The sequence below is a fragment of the Ursus arctos genome, unplaced genomic scaffold, assembly GCF_023065955.2.
Source record: "Ursus arctos isolate Adak ecotype North America unplaced genomic scaffold, UrsArc2.0 scaffold_24, whole genome shotgun sequence".
NCBI classification, from domain to species: Eukaryota; Metazoa; Chordata; class Mammalia; order Carnivora; family Ursidae; genus Ursus; species Ursus arctos.
In genome coordinates, this window is record NW_026622919.1 from 36,007,769 (window position 1) to 36,035,133 (window position 27,365).

The window sequence follows — 27,365 nt, forward strand, 5'->3', positions numbered from 1 at the left end:
ATTTAATCAACTATGAGGTATTTTTGTTTAGTAACAAACACAAGATTCTACCTAAGGATCTCAGAGAGTCACCTTTCTTCAGTACCACGGTTGATACAGAAGGAGAGTCCTTTTAATTCCTGGGAGGGTGTACACCCTCAACTGGCCCTTCCGTCACCTGAGGCGCACAGGAGGACGTGCACGCAACACCACTAACACGGGCCTGACTACTGAAGAACTGGGTGGATGGACCCACTCTAGATGGTTTCTGAGATCTTTTAGCTTGGAAGTAATCTAGTACCTGTATCAAAACACCTCAAGTTTTTAAAGAGAAATTAACAAATCAAATATCCACCATACACCCACCAGAAACAGGCAGATGCGGAAAGAAGACAAAATTTTCAAATACCTAATAAGATGCACATGAAATTCAGTCATTACTCACCAGCATTTAAATGACATTCCTTAATCTGAAACTGAAGTTCATTTTCATTGGGAATATCCTTCCACGTGGCGAGGAAGACCTGGCGCTCTGTATGGGGAAGCAGAGGGAAAAGAAGCGTGTGCAGTCTGTCGATATTCTGATTTCCGGTGCCTTACACCATTTCTCTTTTGGAGTGCTGGCTGTTACAATACACCCAGGAACGGCCTGGAACTGGAGCCAATTCTTAGCCAAGCAGAGGTGCTACACTCCACATCAATTAATCTCGTACCAGCAGCACTAAGATACACCGGAAGAAGCTGACATCTAAGGTTTAGTCTTGGCTCCACTGTTTTCCTATTTCATGACTTTGGCAAAGTCTTGCGATCTTTCTGATCCTTAATTTCATCATATATAATTACGTCTGTCCTGCCTACCCAAAGAGCCACTATAAGAATCAAATCAATTAAGCGCCAACACACTTAATATGTACCAGTGTAAGTGAGTTTTATTAGATGGTGGTTTCATAAGTAAGGGAAGAGAGAAATGTCAACAATCACATGGGGAGTATTAATGTTTACTACAAATTATTGAATTCTTATTTTGAGACAGTAAGAACTTAATATAGGGCTGGCTCAGTGCTCAATTTGCATATATTAGCTCATCCAGCTTTTACAATAACTATTTCTGCTTTGCAAACTTGGAAGCGGAGACTCAGAAAAGTTAAGCACCTTGTCACAATCACACAGTGAATACACAGCCAATGTGAGATTCAAATCCACATCTCCTTGTCACCAAACCACTTACTCTGTGCTGTAGTGACTGGATTATTCAGATAACTGGCAATGTGATATAGAGACCAACAGCAAGGCAAGATCAACTGTGACTCAGGAGAATAAATATGATTAGCAAGTATTAGACCTTTAAAACAGCCTTATCCCCCCCTTTTTTTAAATTAATTTCAAAAGAACTTGTACTTCTGGGCTATGCTCCGCCTGACATTCAGAGGAAGGGCAAAGGTATATTTGGCAGAAGCACAGGAGACCGTACTTACCCATTTTGCCATCTTCTACAAAAAGCACATTGAGTGGGATGAGGCAGCTGAAGTAAAAGACATCAATATTGTTTTTCACAGCCACCTGCCAGGAAAGTAACAAGGGAAAAATAAGGACATCATAGGAAGCCAGGTAGGAGGGAAAGAGCGGTATGTGTCTAGAAATATATCACTCTATTTCCTTCCTCTTTTAGACAGTGCAGGACTTCCCAGATCAAGACCTACCAGCCCGTGCGCTGCAAAGCACATCGTCACTCATTCCACTGTCGGAGGACTGTGAGAACCTGCAACTCTACTTCTTTCCGGGAGGAGCCCCCAGAAGGATAAACTGAAAGCACAAGTTCTGCACCCAGAATAACCCATTCAGTTACTGTTTGTTTCTATGGTTATTAATAGCAGCTCCTGTTACCACTTACTAAGTACTATTAATGGTATTACTTCTAATTCTCATTATTACCATCCCAAGGTAGGTGTCACTCCTCTCTCATTTTGTAGACGAGGAACGGAGGTTCAGAAAGATTAAGTAACAACCAGCGTCACATTGCTAGTGCACAGAAGAAACAGGATCAAATGCAAATTTGACTCTAAATCTTTTATTTCTTCCTCTTTCCAAAGTAAATGGTGCCATAGAGCGCCCCCCCAACCCCGCTTTCCTACATACAAGTTTTAAAGTTGTTTCTTTTATAAAATCTTATTTCTTAAGTCCTACGGTTGGAAAAAGCTTGCTGGGTCAACCACTGTTAAATCTGACGACTAGAAGAAGGAAGAGCCGCAGCGAAGACATGCGTTTTCTCCTCACAATATGAGCTTCTGATTTAGGTAGGCTGCGATTCTACCACAGCCCCTTCAGTCCAGAGCATGCTGTTTGTAGTTCTAAAAAGCTACACTAAGTACTTTTATTCATGGGTGACAGTGGTTGGTGTATATACTCAGAGACAGGCAGGTTCCACTGCACCAGATTACAAAAACCACATACTGTAAGAAGGGAAAGGAGGAGGAGGAGGAGAACTGCTCTAAACCACCACTTCCCACTGGTATCTGTCACTAATGACTCTCCCATCTATGCTCTTGGCACCACTGGAAAACATTTCTCTGGGCAAATCCTATCATCGGTAACCATGCCTATTTCTCTTTCATTTTGCTCTAAGCAAATAGAGTAAAAAAGTGCTATCCCCCCCGTCCCTTCGGGGCCAATGTCCACACTTCAACAGCATATCTAGCTCTTTATCAAAACTTTGGCTACGGGATCCAAATACCTTTTTTTCAAGTTCTTCCAGTTCTTCTGTGCTTATTATCAACTCATCTCCCCCAGCTTCAATAGTACCTTTATTTTCTCTCCATAATGTGCTTATGTCTACTTGACACCATCTTTCTCTTCTCTCTCTCCCAGAAGAGCCCATCAAATTACTTTCTTCATAACTTGTGCTTTTCAATTACCAATCCCCTAGCAGTTTCTGGCCTCTGTCCCATAATCTGATGCCCAAAATGCGGAGACAGCAGGATTCTCAAAAAGCTCGAGTCTAGTAAATATAAGCAGAGTAACTAAGCCCTGGAAAGAGGTCCTCAAACAACCTTTTAGATGTACCAGAGCACCACTTGGAAAGATTTATATCAGTTGTGGGCTGCTGGGAAAGAGGTATTTTCTAATTCATCTGGTACTCAGCAATGAGAGAAGAACTCTTACTTCAAATAAGGGCACCAAGAAGATCCTGAGGTAGTGCCAGGCTCTGTAAAGGGCATTTAGAAGGGAAAACTGGGCGGTGTAGGTGAGCCTGTCTGGGTTATAGAAAGGTCTCATGTGAAATGCAAGTGATTGTCATTACTATCATCTTTGAATAAAAAGCAGTCCTATTTCACAATGTGCCATTCATTCAAACGCTCATTAAGGTTTACTATGTCCCGAGCATTTGAGATACACTGAAGAATACAGAAAATATCATCTTTGTCCTCCAAGGGATCATACTAGTGATTCTTTTTAAGATTGTATTTATTTATTTGAGAGAGAGAGAGAGAGAAGGAGCAGAGGGAGAGAGAGAAAGACTCCCCGCTGAGCGGGGATACTGCTGCGGGGCTCAATCCCAGGACCCTGGGATCATGATGCCGAAAGCAGACACTTAACTGACTGAGCCACCCAGGCACCCCTATTCTAGTGCTTATTAACAAAGACATATTAGAATCATCTGAAGAGATTTTTCAAAACAGATGCCGGGGCCTCATCCCATGTAATTAACAATCTAAATCTGGGACCTGGTGTATGTATTTTGGTAAAAGTCCCAAGAAAGATCACCCAGATAAGCAATTAACTTAGAACAATGTCAGCTAAGAAGTCTGAATAGGTTTGTAAATATCTTGTCCTTCTGAGGGAATCCTTCTAATTGGAGCTCTTTAACAATGGGAAGACATGAAAAACTCCTCTATGTCAGTAGTGCTAAACCATCCCGCCCCGGGATCCTTTTGACAAATAGAAGTCACGGCCCCTCTTCCTGAAAAATGTTCATGCAACATTTCAACATACAATCAGGGGTTTCAGGACATCCTGAAGACTATCCCTGAACTTCTGCTCTAGAATAATTCTGAGAAGCTTTGACACCCAAATCAGAGGCAGCAGACACAGCGGCTTGGGAACCAGACCAGACCACCTAATTTCAAATTCTGACCCCGCCACGCTTACTAGCTATGTGACTTTGTGCAAGCAGTACTCAGCTCAGGGTCCTGTCTGCAGATGGAGACAACAGTACCGAACACACGGGCTGCTAGGAAAAGAGTGAGTGAACATCTGCAGCAAAACACAGAGAATGGTGCCTGGCTTACAGTAAGTAATAGAACAAGTGTTTGTGAAAGAAAAATTCCCTCCTTCACCATCTCTTTTACCTATTTATTCAGAATTTTTCATAATAAAAGATAACCATATTAGATGTAAGTGAAATCTTACACGTGCTCAAACGTAGTACTACCGCTATGCTAAAAAGGGACCGGACCAGAGGGAAAAAAAGCTTATTAGCAAACTGTTGGCTAATGACTCTTCTTGCTATTGTGTCCTTCGTAAAATACCTCTTTACAGGATCAACAGCACAGGTCACTCTGGGGGAGGCAGTTCCCTTCTTTTACAGTAGCTTTTCAAACTCTGTGTTTTGTAGCTCTCAAAGTTCTACTCTTGGCTAGAACTGCTTTCATTCCAGAATATATGGTTCTCCTGCATCTGGTCCCCGCCCACCTCTCCAGCCTAGTTCCTTAAGGTCGGCCATATCAAAATTACTTCTTGTTCCCCAAACACTGAAACTCACAGCTCTGTGCCTTCTTACATGTTGTTCTTTCTGCTTAATATATTCTCCCGAAGCTTCAGCTGTCTGAAAATACCTATTTAATCTTAAGATTTAGTTCAAGCTTAAGATTTCTCAGGAAAGCTCTATTCCCTCCCCACAGCACCCAGTGCATACACTTCCAGCACAAGATAAAATAACTGTTTACATCTGCCTCACTCACAATATCACGAGCTCTGAGTGCAGGGGCTCTCACTTTCCCTGGCATCCTAGTAACTTAATAAATATTTCTTGCATGAAATTAAGGGGAAGTTGTTGAGCAAATGGAATGAAACACTAGTTTCCCAAACCCTTTTCTACCTCTATCGTCATCTGTATGCATAACATAATCCCATTAACATCTCTCGTTAGGCAAATTGGTACTCAACGAGGCTGGGATGATAGATAAAAGCTATTTTTATTTCAACTCACTGAGCTAAAATAACATCTATATGCTAAGAATAACATAGGTAGTAAATCACAGCCCAAATACTAGATTCTCCAAGGATACGCCAATCACTCCTTAGGAGTTTAGGCCAAAAAGAATCAAGGGAAAAACACAGTATGAAGCCAGTTCAATTCCAATCTGGATGGCAGCTCTCTCAAATAGAACCTTAAAGAGTCAGTCTTAAAGAGTATAATATTGATTGCTTCAGAGTTTTCTTATTTTGAAATTTGCCATCCCAACAGGTACAGAATAGAAAGACATAATCCAGACACGCTGGAGAGTTATTTTCCGAGAGCTTTAAAATCAATGCCTAGCTTGCCTATGGGAAATCAATTATGACATATACCTACCAACTGCCTTAGTATCTTCACCTGGATAACTAATACCTCAAAATGAACATGTCCCAAACCAATTTCTTGATCTCCCCTCTCATCCCTAAACAGAACCTCCTGCTGTCTTTCCAAACTCAGTAAATAGAATAAGACAAAGCCTTCTAATAGTCCCCCTGCTTCTGCACCTGCCTCCTTCACCCCCGGTAACACTTAGCTTCCCCACTCTATTCTCAACACAGCAGCCAGAGGGATCTTAAAATGTGGGTCAGTTCATAAATACCTCTCTGCTCAAACCTCCAATGACTTCCCAGCTCACTCAGAATAAAAACCAAAGTTACAATCACCTATAATCTGATGCCTATTACCTCTCTGATGTTACATGCTGTGACTCTCTCCTTGCTAGCTCCATGGCAGCCACGGGGGCCTGCTGTTTTCCCTTGCATGTAACAGGTACTCTGCTATCTCGTGGCTTTGTGCGTTTGCTGTACCTTCTGTCTGCAATTCTCTCTCCAGAAATCTGCATGGCTCATTCCTGGCCTCCTTTAGGTTTTTGCTTAATCAAGTATTATCTTTCCACATAGGTCTTCCATGACCAACGTAATTATAGAATCACACCACCCAATCTCTAACCCCAAGACTGCCTATCCCAGTCTCTGCTTTATTTGTCCTCCATTGCCCTCATCTGACATACTACTTTACTCATTCGCTGGTTTACTGCCTGCCCCTGTGTCACACATACCCCACCCTCCAGTAGAATATAAATGCTATGAGAGAAGGGGTTTCTGTCTCTTGTTCACTACTCTCAGTTTCTAGAACAGTAACTGGTACAGAGTATCCAGTAAGAATACTGATTATAAAATATACTACTCAAAGTACCTGAAAACCATTCAGGTTTAGACAACATATAAACTCGATTTAAAGTTTCCAAAAGGACAGTACTTCAAGTTTTTTCTAGTGTACTTCCCTTAACAGAAGAGGAAAGTATGGACATATATACTGGGGTGGAAGTAGCAGGAACGGTCAGGATTAGGGGTATAATATGAAGTAGCCCACCATAAGAACAGAATTTCTTTGAAGTTCCATGCTATTCCATAATGCAACTTTATGTTTTAATATGAAAATGCGTCCATTCCTTTACCTTTGAGTAAAACTGATGCTCCAGGCAAAACGTGCCGTGTGTATTCTTTGCTTTAAGTACCTCCTAGCAGTGTGTTGAAAAACTGTGGCTCATGACCAAGTGATGCTTCTTAAAATTAATACAGTGGGTTGAAGCTGGTATAAGAAAAAAAATAGAGGGGCACCGGCTGGTGCAGTTGGTTAAGCGTTGACTCCTGATGTCAGCTCAGGTTGTGATCTCAGGGTCGTGAAATTGAGCCCTGTGCCAGGCTCCACGCTCAGTGGGGAGTCTGCTTAAGACTGTCTCTCGCTCTCAAGTAAATAGATCTTCTAAAAAATAAAATAGAATGGAAAATATCATAGCGCATCTCATGAGGGGTTGTGATGTTTCCCAAAACTGTTCCAGTGTCGTATTATGTGTGTGTGTTTACCGTGTAAAATATATTTCTTCCTGTGAGTTTCCATCAAGAAAGTATAAAAGCCGTAACACACACCATGTTAAGGGCAAGCCGTGAGGAAATGGATTCAGTCGGCAAAAGAACAGAATGCACACCTCAGCTTCTGCTCGGAGGATGCCTAAAGCAGATCACAGATGGTACCAAAGAGCAGATGACCTAATCCTCTATTCCTTTGCTCTGTCACGTGCAACATGTGGCCATAACATGAACTTGCCTCTCAGGGACATCAACAGGAGGAGCGAACAGAAATGATTATGAGGCACTTGGAAAACACAAGAGCGGGCTATAAATGCTTAATAATAATAATGATTTTTAAAAGTTACTTTCAGTGGCTGCTGGGGAAAGTGCAGCCTGTCAACTTCAGCCTGTAAGCAGCAATTAGCTTCCTTCCATAGCATCGGAAGCCTGCTGCAGTAGCTGCGGCCTCTTTATGGTGCACAGCTGGAGACGAACAGGCTAAATTAATATTCTAACCTTGTTCCAGTGTACTCACAAGTACTATAAAAAGGTACGAGATGAACTCAGTCTGAACCCTGGTAAACGCGGCCTCTCGCCAGAGATAACCGCAGGCGGCACTGCCACAGGAAAAACCCAGGCGAGTGGCACACAGCTCACCTCTGAGAGTGTTATCATCTACTCTTCCATGACGTCACGCGTGACCTTTCCAAGTCTCTGAAGAATATTTTTTTCTTTCATTCCTCCTCTCCATTTAGCTTTTGGAAAGATTATTTGCAGGCTGGTCCAAGCTAGGACCAGGCAGTGACGCCAACCATCTCCAGTTCTCTGAGGAATGATGATTCAGATGTGTTCTCAGCACCACACCACCTAGTCCACAGATCCTGGGGGAATGGCTCTGAGTGACAGGTTTTTAATGGCACACAACTGTGTGATGTATGTCATCTGAAACTCAAGCAGAAGGAGCTCTTTCTGCTAGCTGCTGGAGTTACCAGCTGTAGTTCTGCGTTCATGGTCAATGCCACCTTTAGTATAAATATGGTGTTCCATTTCAAACCCCACTGACCAATAAACTGAGAATTCTCAGAAATTAAAGTTGAAAGGAGAAAAGAAATTACAGTGAAAAATATAGCAGAAATAATCATGAAACCTGCCACAGAAAGTGTCAATTTACTTTTCTTCTGATTAAATCTGAACTTGAACAGCATCTTTCTTCAGTTTCCTTCCAAGACGGAGATTCAAACAAGAACCCTCTAGCTATATATTCTTTCTTACTCCACCCAACAAATCAGATGGGATTACCTGGCCCTGAACAGCCCTCCAACAGCAGTAACAACCTGGTGTGTATTGTAGATAAAAGCCATACTTGTTCACTCTCAAAAGGTTAGGACTTTCTCATTGTTAAAAGTGCAAGGACAGTGGAACTCGTTACAGGGAAAACGTGACAGGTTCCCCATCTCCTGCTAAAAGCAGTGGCGCCATGTTTCTAGTTTTCTCTCGGGCAACAACATGCACTTCAGCATGGCTAAAGGTTCTGTGCTCAGACAGCTCTTAGAAGGGAAAGGAAAGCTCTGAACAGACCTCCAGATGAGCTCTTAAACAGTAAATCCTCTAGTAGCTTATGTAATTACGGGGCTTTAGAACAGCAATGAGATCCTAAGAGCCAAGCTCTCTTAGTAGGCCCTGTTTTGAAAGGAAACCAGAAGAACCAGGACTCCTCCTGTGGTCCCCATCCGGTCAGGAGATCTGCTTAATCTCAAGCTCAAAAAGCTTCCAAAGAGTTTACACCATGAATTAGAACAAATTAGAACACAGTCCAACTTAAATCTCGAGAACACCAAAGATGAAGATTGTAAAGTGGTACGGCTAGATGGTGGTTTAAAAGACTCTTGGATTAAACTGTCAAAATCTTCCCGTTTGGGCAGGAGTAAATCAGAATGATGAGTGTCCACTGAAAGAAGCCCAAGGCGCAGGAGCAGCGTTAGAGCTACTGGAATCAAACTGTGTAATTCTTTTGACACTTGAACCAGACCCTCAAGTACTGCTTTAAAAAAGAAACCCCTCTCCTTCAAAGCCATTTGGAAACAAGGTAGATAGGTCACAATGTTCACACAAGATGACCCGCGTGGAGGGCAGAAAAAGCAGCCTACCCGTGGCGGTCACTCAAGCCACAGGCAGCGCAGGTCAGGCTGAAAGCACGGCGCCAGCCTTGTGACAGCTCACGCCAGAGTGGATTTCAGCCTAGAGGGGTCTCGACCCTTTTACTCCTTACCTCTGAATTTATAAACAATCACACCCATTCCCACCAAAGCAAACTCTTCTGATAGCAAGTGCAAAAAATTCTGGAATTGGGAAGAGCCAGACCTTCAACTTTTAAAAATTTCTTTACCGTTCTCTTTCCCTTTAAAGGCGAAAGTTAGACTGTTTTGAGTATTTGAAAAAATTGTTTTCTAGCAAAGGATGGAGCAACGAGATACAATAAATATCTACTGGCAAACAACAACTTTCGCTCTTCCTATTAAAATTTGTCTCCCTGGAGCTTTGTGTCTATCAGGATTATGAAAAAGGCTTCTTCCTGGTCTCACAGTAAAAGGGAATTGTTCGGCTCTAATTCCTATCAGGCATCCAAATGATGTTGGTTTTCTCCGAGGTTCTAAGACACTTACAGAGCACCCTTCAGCTTCCAAATTTACTCTGAAAATATCATCCAAAATAGCCTTAGGTAATTAGGGTAGAAGTTTAATAAATAGTTGCATGGTGGCAATTTGTTTTATTTAAAGTGGCACACAGACATAGGTTAGCAACAGAAAAAGTTCTCCAAATATTAGAACAGTAACATATTCTATTTTCCTAGTTATCTCCAATCTTGGAATTAGGGCCCATTAATGTGCTGTGCTCTTGCTCCTTCAAATACTGATGAACAGAGTAAATCAACAGATTCTAATGTTTGCTCTGTCCACTTGAGAGAAAATGAATTTGAATTTGTAGGCCTTGGATTAAAACTGGGTCTGAGGGGCACCTGGCTGGCTCAGTCAGTGGAGTATGCTGACTCCTGATCTTGGGGTTGTAAATTCGAGCCCCACGTTGGGTGTAGAGATTACTTACAAATAAAATCTTAAAAAAAAAAATGGGACTGAGGCCCACTCAGAGTCAGGGGGTAGGCTATAACGCCACTGAGAAACAACAGGCAGGGACAGTGTCTGGGGGTACTCTGCTTGCTGAGAACGAGGAAATGGCCTTGCTGAGTTTGGTTCAAGAACCACATGCGTCTAATATTTGTAAACACTTCCTTAAATGAAAACAAAAAGTTCATTCAATAACAAATAATTATGAAGTACTGTGTGCCAGGCATTGTTATTGTTCTGGGCCTGGGAGATAATACCAGTGAAGAAAAAACCCAGAGAGACAAAAACTGCTGCCCTTTTAGTTTGCATTCTAGTGGGAGAGGAGGTGGAGGTGATAACGAATAAGCACATTAAGCAGTATCTAACATGGGTCAGTGCTCTGGGGAAAAATAAGGGTAAGGGAGGGTCCAGAGTACTGGGAGGAGAGAGAGGAATACTTGTTCAAATGTACTATTTTAGCAAAGGCCTGAAGGAGGTAAGTAAGCCATGCATATGCAGATTGGGAAAAGGAACATTCCAGATACGGGAAACAGCAAATTCAAAGGCCCCGAGGTGGCAGGGTACCTGTCTGAGGGTCAGCAAGGGAGCCAGTGTGGCCACAGTGGAGTACGGAAAGACGGGCGAGATGCAATCAATGAGGAAAGGCACGGCTAGATCCAAAGGGCCCTGGAGACCACTGCTGGGATTTTAGCTCTTCCAATTAGAAAAAAAAAATCAATGCAAGTTCTTCCAGATTGGCAGGACTCTAACAGGGCAGTGGTACAGCAAAAATTAAGCAGTCACCATAACTCTGACAGAACTATGCCTACGTGGACAGGGTCATTGGAGAGGGCGGCTGTGTGCCTCATAAGGTACCTGGGTCAAGGGCAAATAATGCTAAGATCCACTGCATCTGCTCCGGCTTTAGGTAGCTCCCACATTTTTAAGAAGTTTTAGATGTCAGGCAAAATAAATCAGAAACTTTTTTTTAAGATTTCTTATTTATTTATTTGTTAGAGAGAGAGCAAGAGCAAGAGAGAGAGCAAGAGCACAAGCAGGGGGAGCTGCAGGCAGAGGGAGAAGCAGACTCCCTGCTGAGTAAGGAGTCCGATGCGGGACTCGATCACAGGACTACAGGATCATGACCTGAGGCGAAGGCAGACACTTAACCAATTGGGCCACCCAGGTGCCCCAGAATAAATCAGAAACTTACAGCAAATGTAAATGTGACCTCTTTCTGCCAATATAGAACCAACTGCCATACTATCCTGACCAATCTGGTTATTATCCAGAAACCTCTACTGCAAACCCCAAATTCTCTCTTCCTCCAGCAGCCTACAACAGAATGACTCTATCCAGTTTCAGTTGCTAAAAACAGCCAGCAATATTTTCATAGGCCTTTCAGCCTGCCTGACAGTTCCCCAAACTTATCTTAACAGGTTCTGCCAGATCGATAAAGGCTCTAAGCCTAAAGGCACCACTCTCCCTCTCTCTTTCCCTTGAGAAAGCTGGCTGATGTGCCCTTGGTTGCGGATGCCGCCTCTCAGAATACTATTTGCTGTGACGGCATGAACTGTTTGCTATGTAGGGCTTACTGTTAAACGTAAAAATAAATTTAATACAAACTGTACTGAATTACAAAATGGTGAAGACAGGACTAGTAAACTACCACTTAAAGTGACTAGATAATCCACACCCCAGTCTGCTATGTCGTAAGACAGAAGACCCAATGGAAATTCACAGACCTCAGTAATGAGAGAGAATTAACATTACTCATTTTTAGATCCTAGGCTAAAAGTGATCTAGAATCTAAACTAGGTTCTAGGTAACCAACATACAGTCTCAGATTAGTTAGCAGCAAATCAGAAATCAAATGGGTTCACAGGTGTGCTGTGTTATCGAACCTTAACGTGGACAAAAGGAGGGCATACAGCTTCCAAGGTGCCTAGGCACACCAACAGGCCACCACGTGCAGACGTCGGCTCCGACTAGTTTTACTGGGGCAACAGATCAGACATAGAAGGGGCAGAAATCATTCTCAGGAGCACCAGCTATGGAATTGAGAAGTTTTGTGCTTTCAGCCTTCCAACTCCTTCAATGGCTTCTGCTGTTACCACAGCGAGGACCACCATTTCTTCACACACTTCTCAAAGATGATTAAATAATATTTTCCTTGGTCTCCAAACTGGAACTGATTCTAAGTACATTTACCAGTGTCTCTATTTCTAACCACTTTTTCTACTTAAAATTAGAACAATAAAACTGACATCTATTTGCAGTGCACACAAATAAATGTCCTTCCATAAATTTAGGCTTTCCTGAAGTGGACTGAAAGGGAAAATGAATTCAGACTGAACATATTTTCATTACAGGCCCACCTAACTAATTTTCAGGCCCTATGAACCTTGATTCAGAAAGAAACTTGTTCTGTAACTGCAAGCTGTAGAACTAGGATCTACACATAGAATTTAGAGGAAAACATATTTTAGTTCAATAGAAATAATTTAACAGTTTTAAGATGAACGGGCCACCTTAGGGTAGTAAATCACTAGTAGTATTCATGTAGATGTTGAGATGCTATGACTGCTAATACAGGGTAAACTCCATCAGAAACAGGGCTTGGGGCTGGATGGCTCAGTCGGTTAAGCGTATGACTCTTGGTTTCGGGTCAGGTCATGATCTCAGGATTGTGAGATGGAGCCCTAGGTGGGCTCCGCCGCTCAGCTCAGAGTCTGTTTGAGAGTCTCTTTTTCCCTCTCCTTTTGCCTCTTCCCCCTCTTGCTCTCACTCTCAAATAAATAAATCTTAAAAAAAAAATAGAACTTGAAAGTTTTATTTTCAAGGTGTATGGACCTCAATACCATGAAGCCTATGCATAACTCCTACATAAAATTTGTGAATAAAGCAAATTATTTTAGCTCAATGAACATGATGCTACAGCAAAATATGAGAGTGTAAATATGAATGAGGGCAGGACATGGCTCTCAAGTGGGCTTCAATTCAGCTGAGAAAAATCCCAGTGAGCTCTCCTTAATTCCAAGTCATGATGTAGTGTAAAGCTTTAAGGCTTTGCATAAAGATTATTAGCCATAATGAGATCTTAGGGACTAGAAAGAGGTACCTACTTTTTATTCAGAATTCAAAGTCCCCTACTACATAAAGATCACAACGTTACATCTACTTTCCAATTATTTATCAAATCAAAACCACAAAATTGATTCCATTTTTCATTATCGACTCCTAACTTACCATCATGATATCAAGATGGCTGGGATTTTAACAGATGAAAACCCACAAATCACTTTTATTACCACTTTAGAACTACGGTGTGAAATTCATTATTTGCTCAGGATTTGCAGCTTGGGCCTCTGTTACTTGGGTAATCTGATCTCAGAGACCCTCCCCCCCTTTTTTTTTTTAAGATTTTGTTTATTTGACAGAGAGAGAGACAGCCAGCGAGAGAGGGAACACAAGCAGGGGGAGTGGGAGAGGAAGAAGCAGGCTCCCAGTGGAGAAGCCTGACACGGGACTCAATCCCAGAACACTGGGATCACGCCCTGAGCCGAAGGCAGACGCTTAACGACTGAGCCACCCAGGAGCCCCCAGAGACCCTTTTTTTATGAGGAACTAGGTCCCAAGCTTGGGTGTTTTGAGAACTGAATTCTAGATTTCAGGAACAACTGTGTCCGGCCATTGACGCCAGATTTATGATCCATTGGACCATCTCTGCTTATCAGAATACAGAATTCTTGTCTACTGCTTATGGGTGGTTATTCAAACAGGGCAATTGCTATTAATAGATATATATTCTAAAATAGAGTCTCAGAAGCCAGTAGTTGAGGGCCAGTTACAGAAAGACAAAAGATACTGCCTAGAATCTTGATTACCTTAATAAAAAGGATAAGGAGTATTCTCAACAGGGATAACCTAGTAAAAAAAAGCAATATCTAGTATATAAGATACTCTAATTTCTCAGATGAGACATGAAAAGTACATCAAATTTGAAGCAGCAATCACAGAAAGTAATTTTCTCTTTCTTCGGTAGTAAAATGTTTTCATCCTTCATAACCAAGCCTCCATGACCTACATATTGCTAATGGAATATTTCAGGTTCTGTCCTGTCTACAGGGGTTATTTTCAGCACTGGATCTATCTGTCCGACCTGGGAATCTCTTAATAGTTCCCATAAAATCTACCACTTCAAGGACTCTACAGCTATTCAAGCAGCATGCAGTCCCATAAAAGCAATCAGAGTGCACAGTCCTCAACTGTGGATCCTGAAAGACCAAAGGAGGTTTTTAACACTGAACTGGTTTGGCTTGCACAACAGTCAAGAAAACTCAGCAAATGCCAAGCTGGTTAGCTTCATCTGATGGAAGCTGCTGAAAAGGTCTTCCATTTGGAAGCATTTATCAGTTTTTCTGGTATAATAGCTACAGCTGTGGGCTTTCTGAGTGTGAACTGACATATGTAAGCCATGAAATATCAGGGACAGGCACCATCTGCAACTGATTGTCTCACAGGCTGGGACTCAAATGTAGGAGTACAAGGGACAGAATTTTTTCAAGGCCATACACTGGCAAAAAAAAAAAAAGCCCTTTTGGTTGACTAAGATCTTAAAGATATGCATAAATAGGACTGTAAGATTGTGTTCTCTGCAGCTGAGATCTTCAGCACTTTCTGCCCTAATTATTCAAAGGTTAAAATGAAAGAAGTTGTTTTAGAAGAGACATTCAAAGAAAAAAACTAAGAGACATTTTCGCTAATATTCATCCTATCAAACAATACTTATGTGGGGTTTAAAGGCGAGAGATCAATAACAAACACCATATACAGGAAAAACCCAATCCTTTATCCATGGGTTTACCTCTAAGGCTCCTAATTATAAAGTGGTATAGAAGGAAGGAAGAATTTTTATAAAGGTGCTATCAAGACTTTCAGGTAAATATAGTAGACTGAAAATCACAATAATAAAAATAATAAAATCACATAATTAAAGAAAAAAATTTAAAGGTATAAATTATAAAGACAGGGAAGGAAAAAAATACAAGAGCAACAAAATCTTGGTGACTGCAAAAGACATGGATTAGCACCACCACCACAATTCTCAAAGGCTCGGGACTGGCAGCACATCTGGAACTGTATGGAAGGGAAAGAAAGAGGATTAAGATGCTGTTGGAGTCCCAGATGCCCACCACCACTCTAACCTACCTTAGCCCCTCAGCAAAAAAGTAAAGATTAATTCTTTTAGAGGATAAAATACATGGTACTTTGAAGGGGATGCCAGACATGGCTGAGGGGTGGTGGATTCAGTGAATTTATGCATAATGAATACTGAGACTCTCCAGCCATCTTTCCCAATTTAGCTGCCAGAAAGCTGGCAGAAAGCCTTTATATTCTAGACAAGAGAGTCAAAGATAATTTTTGGAAGAAGTAAGCCAGCCCAAGAAGATAGACGTGAAAGTATAGAGGATTCTAGCTGCCCTCAGTGATGAGTAAACTGTAGCTCTGGTCCTGGGTCTCATGGTTTGGAAAGCCATACTATACTCTGATCTTCCTCTGGCCTCCCTGCAACCCACGGACAGAAGAACCATCAGGACCAAAGACATGTGCCCAGAGAGAACATACAAAATCTCCTGGCAGACAGACCCAGGGCCTGCTTGAGATACTTCTAATCATTTTTCCTGAAGGTCAGTAAGCATACCCTTAGGTCCAAGGGATGGCCAAAGGGTAGAGATGGGATGAAGGAGAGTAGGATGCGAAGCAGGGTTCTCCAGTTGTACTCCTGAGTGGACAAATGGGGAATTTTAGCAAAGAACCAAATGAAAATCCTAGAAATGAAAAGTACAACATGTGAAATGAAAATTATAGTGGATGAATTTAACAGAAGGCTATAGCCTACAGAAGAATGAGTTGTTATACTTGAAGATAGATCAATAGGAATTATCCAACATGAAAAACAGAGAGAGAGAGAAGATAAAAAGAACAGTTTCAGTGATCTGAGGGACAATATCAAGTGGTCTTACATTTGTGTAACTGGAGTTTCAGAAGGAGAGAGAGAACTGGGCAGGAAAAATTTGAAGAAATAATTGTAAAATTTCCCCAAATTTGGGAGAAACTATTGACTTATAGATCCAAGAAGGTCAGTGAACCCTCAGCCAGATAAATACAAAGAAAACACTTAGGTACATAATGTTAAATTGTTGAAAACCAAAGATAAAAGAAAAAGAGGGAACCCACAGATCAGCACTGTCCAAGAAAACTTTCTGCAAAGGTGGAAATGTTCTGCTTCCATAATGCCCAACCTAGTTACTACTCGCCACATGTGCATCTGAAGTGTGACCAACGCAACTGAGGAAATGAGATTTCTATTTTATTTAATTTTAACTAATTTCAATGTATATAGCCACATATGGCTAGTGCCCCTCACAATAAACAGTGTAGCCAAAGAGAATTATGAGCTATCAAGCCATCCTAACATGTGCACTTTAGTGATTCAAACAACAGTAACAATAAAACCAACAAAACAGCTTAAGGTACTGAGATAACTGGAAACCTCAACACTGGGTACTTCATGTTAAGGAATTCTTGTTAATTTTTTAGTGTGAACAACAGTTATTGTGGCTATATTTTTTAAAAGAAACCTTCTGCTTTAAAGATATATATTGAAATTTTACAGATGAAATGATACGTCTGAGATTTGCCTCAAAATATTATGGAGTAGGGCTGTGGACAGGGGTATAGATGAAACAATCTTAACTACAGATAATCACTGAAGCTCAACGATGGGTATGGTATACAGGTACTCATGACACTCTTCTGTTTACTTTTGTAATGTTAAGAATTTTCTATAGAATGTTTTTAGAAAATAAAACGAAGAAAGAGATAGAAAATAAAGAGGGAAAAACAGGGATTGGCTCAGAAGAGTCAACATACAAACAACAAGACTTCTAATAAGAGAAACAGAAAATAAAGGGAGACTTACAAAAGTTAAAAAAAAAAAAAATTCCCAGAACTGAGGGCTACAAGTTTCCACTGTGAAAGAGCCCAATGAGTACCTAGTACAATGGGTGAAAAGGGACTCATACCTCTTGAAGGGCATCATTATGAAATTTCGGAATATGAGGGCTAAAGAAAGGATCTTACAAGCTTCCAACGAGAAAGAACACAGTACAGAAAAAAATCAAGAATCAGAATGGCATCAGACTAGAAGGAAAATGATTTCTAACCTAGATATACAGAAGCTGTCAAAAAGTGAAGAAGACATTTTAAAACATGTTAAACTTCAAAAACTTTATTCTCTACAGACCCATCCTCAGGAAGCTACCAGAGGATGTTTTTCATCAAAATGAGGAAGTAAACAAAGAAAAGACCCATATACTAGGAGACCCAACATAAGAGAGGTGAAGGCAATGAACCGCAAAATGATGATGAAGGGAGATCCCAGGATGACAGCCATCTTTCACACATAAGAAAACCAATCCAGAAGAGAGCAGATCAAAAGACTCCAGAGGGGACTTCAAGAAAATGAAAGTGATAGACCCTTCTGAAGGGTCTGATCTCATGGGTAGTTGGGACTGAATTATAGTTAAGAACACAAAAAATTAAGCAAAGAATTAGAGACAGGTATTAACAGGTAAGTATCTGACTACTTACAAAAAGTTTTATGGAGAAAAAAATAATTGCACTTTATAGCTCAGTTTTGAAGTATAGTCCTAATACCGTAAACACTGCGGGTGCCTGGGTGACTCAGTCTGTTAAGTGTCTGACTCTTGGTTTTGGCTTGGGTCATGATCTCAGGGTCATGGGATCGAGCCCCACGTCGGGCTCCCTGCTCAACGGGGAGTCTGCTTGCCCCTCTCCCTCTGCTCCCCCCACCTTGAATAAATACATAAAATCTTTTTAAAAAATAATGTAAACATTGAACTCTGATTAAAGTAAATTCTGAGCTAGCTCTGTCAGGAAAATAGGATAGGACATAGGCATGAAGAGGACATCAGTGAGTGCAGAAAGATGTCAAGGAACACCTAAAATGGAAAAATCCAGAAGTCACAATACAAGCATGTTACTGAGAGAGGTAAATGCAAAAAGTCAATTGCAAGAAGAGAGGTTGACTATGGAAACAGAAAACTGGGGCCACGTTGGGGAGAGAAGGCTGGGGACTGGGTTCTTCTGAACTAACTATAGAACTAGTTGACTCTTTTAATTGCTTTTAGGGACGCCTGGGTGGCTCAGTCGTTAAGCATCTGCCTTTGGCTCAGGTCATGATCCTGGGGTCCTGGAATTGATTACCACATGGGGCTCCTTGCTCAGCGGGGAGCCTGCTTCTCCCTCTGCCTGCTCTGCCTGCTGTTCCCCTTGCTTGTGCTCTCTCTGATAAATAAATTAAATATTTTTAAAAAATTGTTTTTAAAACTCTGGAGAAAATTAAAACCAATTATCTCATAAGGGTTTATAGCCCAGTGAGAAAGGAAGCCAAGCAGCTGTGAGAACTCTACAGCATCTGTGCAAAGCCCAGGATGAACACATGTTCTGTCATATGTCTATTGTCTTTTTGCAGACACTGTCTTGAAGAAGCAGTCACTTGCCAGGTGTCAAGTCTGAAGAAGTATATTGGGAAAATGTTTCTAAGCAACTAACACAGATGCAATGAAAGTCAAGGATATCAGAGTCAGAGAAGACTCATTTAGAAGTAATTCATTTAGACATTTGTTAATGTTTTTGTTTTATTTAAACAGAGGGAATCGATTCTTTTAAAAGGATACAATTGTATGCTATAAATAAACTCAAGAGAAGAGCCCACCAGAGGCAAGCTAATTTTGTGTACTATTTATAAACTGGATTCTCAAAGGCTTTAACAACTAACATCGGTACAGCAAGAGATATTCTCTAAACTCACATCTCTACTAGGTACTTAATTCTTGTCTCTAAGGTAGAATCTATTTTGCATTTTAAGAGAGAACAGTGTCTTTGTAACCTTTCAAGTGTTTCAGACGGACTATAAGCCAGTAAGTTGTTTGATGAGCACTGTAATGAAGCATTTTTGTACTAAGTGCTACATGACCGTTCTGGCGGCTGGGTTTATTTGTCCTATATATTGATATAAAATTAGCCAAAACACTTTAACCCACACTGCCTTCAAAATTTTGTTTCCTCAAACTCCAAACATTTTTTCCTTTCCTGATTCTATGGTCTGAAGTAGAAAAGAACTAATTTTCCCATGAGTTCTTGAATTTAAACACTATGCAAGTATATGTTTAAATGCCAATCAATCTTAACCTAGTTTTATCTGGATCTTTATGATTTAAGCTTGTTGGAGTTAATATTTGATTCTTTTTGTTTCTACTGGGACAAGGGCAGAATGGAAGCTGAAATCTAAAGTAAACCACACACCTTAAGCTAGCCATTACTTACTCTTTCTTTCTTTTTCTTCCTTTTTTTTTTTTTTTTTTTTTTAAATTTATTTGACAGAGAGAGAGAGACAGCCAGCGAGAGAGGGAACACAAGCGGGGGGAGTGGGAGAGGAAGAAGCAGGCTCCCAGCGGAGCAGGGAGCCTAATGCCGGGCTTGATCCCAGGACTCCGGGATCACACCCTGAGCTGAAGGCAGACGCTTAACAACGGAGCCACCCAGGCGCTCCTAGCCATTACTTTCAACTAGCACCAGCAGACATTAAATAGAGCTGCTCATGGGGGGGGGGGGGGAGTGTTTCTTTTTTAAGTTTTTGCTTATCTTCTCAACTGGGAAATGTCAATTAATGAGAAAATAGCCATAATTATGATATCCTTGAAAGAAGATGTAAAATTTTTAAAAGGCTATTTCTTATAACTTCAGGTTTGCAAAAACAAAAAATATACTGGTCCCAATCAATACTTTTGAGGGAAGGATTTGGACTAAGATTCAACTGCTCTTATGAGGGTTCCTTATTCCGTATGCTCATTTCACTGAATGAGAAACTGAAATGCAAATAGGAAGGTAAATTGACATTCATTTATTTATTGTTTCCTTTTTGTTTTAAAAGCAGAAAAATTTGCCCTGGTTTCTGTGACCCAAATTCCCCTTCCTATTTCTACAGTAAAGCATTCTTGCATTCATGCTGACTGTCCTCAAATACTGTGCTGGAGGCTCTACGGGCCAACAGGAGGTTAGATTTCAATGAAAAAGGAGCAGGTGTAGATTTGGGTTAGTTCCTTACTTCAGGATTCTGTGCTGGAAAAGCCCCTTAACACACTGCTCTCATCATAGTAGCAGCCAATTCCATCTGCACAGTAATCCTTGTTTTGCTCTTCTAGTCTGAGCCAAGTTCTTTCATGACTCACTCATCTTTGCTCCAAATCATTATACCCTTTGCAGAGAAAGAGGCATCCACTAACTGTGGCAACAAGGTAGTGAACTGGTGAACAGGCTTGGTGCGCTGGTATTTAAACTACTGAAGAACATTAATCTTAACTCCAAGTAATTGTACTGTTGATGTCTCACCATTAGTACTAGGATTCACACTGGTATTTCCAGAAGATTGAGCAATGGTATCCCACCTGTCTTGACTGAAAGTGGAAGGTTGATATTTTTCTTTAATCATTTTAAACGTATTTTGTATTTTTAGTCTCATTCAGACTATTCATTTCAAGCTCTTGGTGGAAGGGGAATACTCATCCTCTGTCTGCTGTGTCTTCTGTCTTTCATTATACACCTTTCCCTCTTTTTATGGTTCAATTTATGAGCTTTCCTTTTTTTTTTTTTTTTTAAGATTTTATTTATTTGAGAGAGAGTGAGCAAGCACAAGTGAGGCGGAGGGGCAGAAGGAGTGGGAGAAGCAGGCTCCCTGCTCAGCAGGGAGCCCAATGGGGGGCTCAATCCCAGGACCCTGAGATCATGACCCGAGCCGAAAGCAGATGCTCAACTGACTGAGCCACCAAGGTGCCTCTGTGAGCTCATTTTCAAAAGAGATTTTCTTTTCAAGTGGGAGTCCTGACGGCCCTAAAGTTTACAGCTGCTACAAAACGACTGCTTTGCAATTGCTTCTGCCAGGTACCGTGGATTTCACCAGTCCTGGACCAATTTTACATTAATTTATTGGTTTGGAGAACACTGTACCTACATATCTTGTATAAATTTGGACTATATGCCCATATATTATGCCATGTATGGAAAAATACTGGGCTCTGGATTTCTCATAAGAGGGCATCCAGAACGCTGGTCAGAGAGAAACTTTTCCATCACCTGCCTTCCTGGAAACACTTCCCAGTTCCCCCTCCACTGAGGGAGTTACCCTTCCAGGGTATCAGCTCTGAGCAGAGATCAGTTACAGTTCCCAATCTTAGGTGGACCCAGGGCTGTCTTTCTTGTCCTTGTGAGCATTTAAAAATCCACAACATCTAGGGCTTTTATCTGTATTAATAACCCTTTGATACCGCTACACTTGAGCTTACAAGCTTACTAGTCCGCCTTCATGTTGCTTGAACCCCAGAAGGCTTATATTTCAAAGAGAAATTCAAAACAGATGAAAACTGAATGAAACTCTCAGCTAGTACTTAAGCATTCTAAAAAATTCAGTATTTTCAAGATCGAGAGGCTCTTGTAGACCTGATAAAGTTCTGAGCTCCTCTAAGATGCTGCGACTTATCATAGTTATGTGCTAATAGGGGCCTTTATATCCAAATAACTATATTTGTGGTTGTGTTCAAATATAACTTCTACATAAATCTATTCTCATATAAATGACAAATTCGCTACAAAAGTCTTTAGAGAAAAGGTCTGTAAATAAGATCTTACAAAAGTTTCTAAATGTTTGTTGAGTAAAAGAATGAGTAACTTCCTATGTAAAGGTATGACTTTTTTTTTTTTTTTAAAGTAGGCTCCACCCCCAGCATGGCGTACGAACTCATGACTGTGAGATCAAGACCCAAGCTGAGACCAAGAGGGGGATGCGCTTAATGGACTGAGCCACCCACACACCCCAATCTGTTTTTATTTTTAAATTAAACTCTACACCCAATGTGAGGCTTGAAATAATGACCCCAAGATCAAGAGTCGCATGATCTACCAAATGAGCCAGCCAGGCACCAATATGACTTCTTCTTCTTCTTTTTTTTTTTTTTAAATAAAATAAGGGGCACCTGTGTGACTCGGTCAGTTAAGCAAGTGACTCTTGATTTCAGCTAAGGTCATGATCTAAGCTAGGTTAGGATATCAAGCCCTGAGTTGGGCTCCTTGCTGGGTGTGGAGCCTGCTTAAGATTCTCTCTCCCCCTCTGCCCCTCCCCTGTGCTCTCTAAATAAACAAATAAACAAACTCTTCTCCGTAGTTATTTCAAATCTGAATATTCCATGACCAAATCTAACATGAGGAAGAGAGAGAGGTTATTTTATATATAAACGAAATAAAATTGGAAAGGTATCAAGTTGCACCCCCTGAGTGAAGTAAAACTCTAACCTGCAGGTTATTCAGAGGTTCCATCTTCATGACTGGGCCCAAGGTGTTGAGAGGCAGCGAGACATCAATGCTCTGGTTTGGCATCAGTGGTGTATGGATGGCCAGAGGAGTGCTGGGGATGACACCAAAGCTAGGAAAGAGGATGAAAAAATTCCAAAGGTTAATGAGGAGGCAAGATTTAGCCACATCTTTGGGTTTCAATGGCTCTTTACTCCACTTGAACATAATTTTTAATAAAATTAAATGGAAGAAACAATATAACCAAGATGCTTAATTCTAATTTGCTGTAACACTGATTTCAGTATAACCTGTTTCGCATTAAATAGATTTGAGAAAGGAGAAAACATTCGTAAGTACAGAATTGTTCTGCTAGTTTATGTCTCACACCACTAGAGGGACAGATTTAATAAGTTTCTTTCTCTCTCTCTCTTTTTTTTTTTTTGAAAAAAACATCTTTCCTTAGAAAATCCCTGGGAGTTGGGCGCCTGGGTAGCGCAGTCGTTAAAGCGTCTGCCTTCGGCTCGGGGCATGATCCCGGCGTACCGGGATCGAGCCCCACATCGGGTTCCTCTGCTATGAGCCTGCTTCTTCCTCTCCCACTCCCCCTGCTGTGTTCCCTCTCTCGCTGGCTGTCTCTCTGTCACATAGATAAATAAAATCTTTAAAAAAAAAAAAAAAAAAAAAAAAAAAAAATCCCTGGGAGAAAGAAGACTTAAGAACACACACCCTGTAAAGTACAATAAACTGACATTATTTCACTAGCTTGATGACCTGCCTCAGCAATCCAGAAGATGGATTACTGGTAATTCTAATTTTCTTTTTTGTTTACCTACGTAAGACACAATCACTGGAAAAGAGCCAGTGAAAGTGAAGCAAAATTGATTGGCTTAGACATTCCAAGCTGGTCACTTTCCAGCCCTAAGTCAAGGAGTGTGTACCCACTACTTTGACTTCATGGAGAAGCCTGTCTAATAACAATAAAAGAATAGTAAAGAGATGGGAAAAACCTGAGTCTGGAGTTACATAAATAACAAATACATATGAGAGCAGACGTGTTTTGTTTTTGCTTTTGTTTTTTGTTTGTTTGTTTGTTTGTTTGAGAGAGTGGGCATGCACCAGCGGAAGGGAGAACATACCCAAGCAGGGAGGAGGGGAGGGGCAGAGGGAGAGACAGAATCTTAAAAGCAGGCTCCACGCGCAGCATAGCGCTCAATCTCATGACCCTGAGATCATGACCTAAGCTGAAATCAAGAGGACAGATATATCTTATGTACAAGAAATAAAAGAATTTCAAATAGAATGAGTATAAAGGGAAAAGTAGGCCTACAGGTTAACAAATACACAAATGAACGATATAAATTTATACTGAATTTGTGTTCTAATTAGCCTCAGGAAGGCAGATGGGGCTATAATATTTATAAAATAAACTACAGAGTTTATAAACGTATTATATGTAACTATGGAATTTATACAGGTAATATCTTTCAAGAGTCACAGGATGGCAGAAAAACATTTTCTTTTTCCTAAACTATGCTTTAGGATATCAAAATGTAATAATAAAGTGATCCTGAGAATACACATCACTCATTTTGGTATAACATTCATAGAGCAAACAACCGTTCTGCTCTTTTGATCTTGCTCTCATGGTCAGCAGTCTCTGTCTGAAGGCAGTGCTGGGATAGAAACAGGGCAGCAGCTTAGCTCCTAATCTTCCAATTGCTCCTCTTAGAAATGATACAGAAGAAACAAAGAAGGAAAAATTCCTTACTAATCTACAACTTCACCTTCTGCAAAACTACAAGACTGAGAAAACCTACAAGCTCCCAATTCTATTTACGTGTGGCCGAAGCACATGAGATCAGCAGAACTGGTGAGAGAAGCTCTGGAGGTGCAGTAGGGAGGCACAGAGAGTTCAGAGGCAACCAGTGCTAGCGGGCCTCAGATACTGACCATAAATATCCATTCTCAGAAGAGAAACCCATTCCAGGTGCCAAGCACTACTGAGTAGGGCAAATACCAAACAGGTCAGGTGAAGAAAGAAGGTGGAAAGTCCCCAGGGGGGCCTGGAGGTGACAGAGCTCAAGAACATCTTCTAAGGGGAAACAGATACCTTGGAAGACAGGGCTGTGTTCCTCTGAGGCAGAAACCAGTAAGAGAATCTGTAGAGCTCAGGACTGAAATACAGTTTTCTTGAATAAAGTCAGGTTCTCAGAGGCAGAGGAGCTGTGGCCACACCACAGCAAAGGACGGAGGGTCCCTGAGTAGCAAAGCCTAACAAAGCGACCCTGGCTTATCTTCCTCGTCTACAGGGGCCTCCTGCTAATAGCAGTCCTGCAAATTCCAGCTCATTCAGATAGGAGTATCAAAATGGTATAAGCACAGCACACACTCAAAGACACTATTACAAAAAGGTGGAAAAACAGCAGTACAAAGCTTACTGACAAACAAAACATACTTGAAAATAATTTGCCATAAAAACAATGGAAATTATGGGGGCGCCTGGGTGGCTCACATGCTCTGTCTCTCTCAAAAAAATAAAATCTTAAAAAAAAAAAAAGGAAGTAATGAAACGTTTACACAGAAGTTAATGGAAAAATACCCTTAATAAAGGAATTGCAGTCACCAAAGGAGAACACGTAACAGTGAAGGAAGCACTTGGGGAAGAGATGGCTAGACAAGAGGAGAAGGTAAAGGACAGTCAATAAAACTCAGGAAAAAAATAAGAGAAAAGAATAAACCATGTCAGAAATGCTCAAAACTACATCAAGAACATAGATGCAAAAAATACTCAACAAAATCTTAGCAAATCAAATTCAGCAATACATAAAAATAGACAATATATCCTGACCAGACAGGATTTATCCATAGAATATGAGACTGGGGTAGCATTCAAAAAAATCAATCACTGTAATCCATCATATAAATAAACTAAAAAAGAATCACATGATCACATCAATAAATGCAGCATCTGACATTAATAAATTAAATTATAACAAATCAATAATAAATGAATTGTAATAAATTAATAATAATTAATAATTTAATACCCACTCACAGTAAAACTCAACAAACTAGGAAGAGAAGGGAACTCCCTCAACCTCCATGAAAAACCTACAGTTAACACTGCACATAATGGTGAAAGACTGAATGCTTTCCCCCAGAGAATTAGAACATGACAAAGAGGTCCCTTCTTACCACATGCACTCAACATTTACTGCAGATCCTAGTATAGTCAGGCAAGAAAAGAAAAGGCATTAAGACTGAAAAGGAAAAGATAAAACTGTCTCTATTCACAGACAAAATGATTGATCTATGTAGAAAACTAAGGAATCTGCAAGAAAGTTACTAGAACTAATAAGGGAATTTAACAAAGTTGCACGATATTAGTTCAACATACAAAAATCAATTCTACTTCTATATACCAGGAAGAAACAAATATTAATATGAGAAGAATGCTATTTACTATACCATCAAAACTATGACATACTTAAATTTGACAACAGACATGCAAGATCTGTACATGAGAAATTATAAAACGGTGCAGAGAGAAGTTAAAGATGATAAAGCAAGCTGATGGATTAGAACTCAGTATTGTTTGATGTCAATTTTCTCCCAAACTGATCTACATTCTAAGTCAAAATCCCAGCAGGCAAAGGACCTAGAATAACCAAAACAATTTTGAAAAAGAGCAAAGATGGAGAGTTTGTACTATCTGATTTCAAGGCTTACTATGGAAAAAACAAGTTTACTTTGACTCTCTTACTTTACACCATATTTAAAAATTATCTCAAAATGGATTATATGAGTTAATGTAGGAGCTCAATCTATACCACTTCTGTTAAAAAAAAACAAAAAACAACAGAAAAAAAGATCTTTGTATCCATGGACCAAAGATTTCTTAGAACACAAAGAGCATAAGCAATACAAAACTTTTTCTTTTCGAAAGAAACTGTTAAGAAAATAAAGTCACAAAAAATATTTGCAAGACATATATCTGACAAAGGATTTGTATCCACAATATATGAAGAACTGTTATTACTGGATAATAAAACTAAAAAAAGAAAGATTGAGCAGATAATTCACTAAAGATATAATGGTCAATACATTGATGAAAAAATTGCTCAATATCATTAGTCATTAGGGAAATGCAAATTAAAATGAGAAATTAAAATGCAAGTTACTATAAACTCATAAGAATGGCTAAAATTGGCAAATAGCTGGAAATAGAAATAGTCTGACAAAAGGAAACACAGACTTTCTAGATACTTAAGTGATTTCTAATGTGCCAAACTTTCAATCTAGGGTATAAAAGTTATTCCCAAATGCTTAGAAATAAGTAAGACAATCACTGATAAAAGCTGTCACTGACAAATTTTATTAAATCTGCTTTAAGGGTCCAATTACTATTTTGTTAGAAACAAATTGATTATCTTGTATTTATGAACAAATGGACCTGCCATCAAACTTCAGCAGTTTCCTAAACCACGATATTTAATAAAAAACAGTGATGTTTCGTAACTATAAAAAAATCAATATTTACATCTTCATGCTCTCTTCCTTATTAAGGCAGAGAATACATTGCTAAAAGCACACTGTCAGGGCGCCTGGGTGGCTCAGTCGTTAAGCGTCTGCCTTCGGCTCAGGGCGTGATCCCGGCGTTATGGGATCGAGCCCCACATCAGGCTCCTCCGCTGGGAGCCTGCTTCTTCCTCTCCCACTCCCCCTGCTTGTGTTCCCTCTCTCACTGGCTGTCTCTATCTCTGTCGA

General features: G+C 40.4%; 1 protein-coding gene across 5 annotated transcripts in view; it reads right to left on the reverse strand.

Moving 5' to 3' along the window:
- The window catches only part of AP2B1 (adaptor related protein complex 2 subunit beta 1), a 125,312-nt gene that overhangs the window by 12,744 nt on the left and 85,203 nt on the right, over window positions 1-27,365 (reverse strand). For 4 of the 5 annotated variants that reach the window (XM_057318289.1, XM_057318290.1, XM_026517597.4 and 1 more), the window contains 3 exons: window positions 22,599-22,728; window positions 1,455-1,539; window positions 425-511 (listed from right to left, as the gene is read on the reverse strand). In XM_057318289.1, the coding sequence (XP_057174272.1) occupies window positions 425-511; window positions 1,455-1,539; window positions 22,599-22,728 (302 nt within the window). Of the gene's footprint in view, window positions 1-424; window positions 512-1,454; window positions 1,540-11,148; window positions 15,306-15,870; window positions 22,729-27,365 lie in introns of those variants that run through there. The other variant, XR_008961321.1, reaches the window with a different exon arrangement.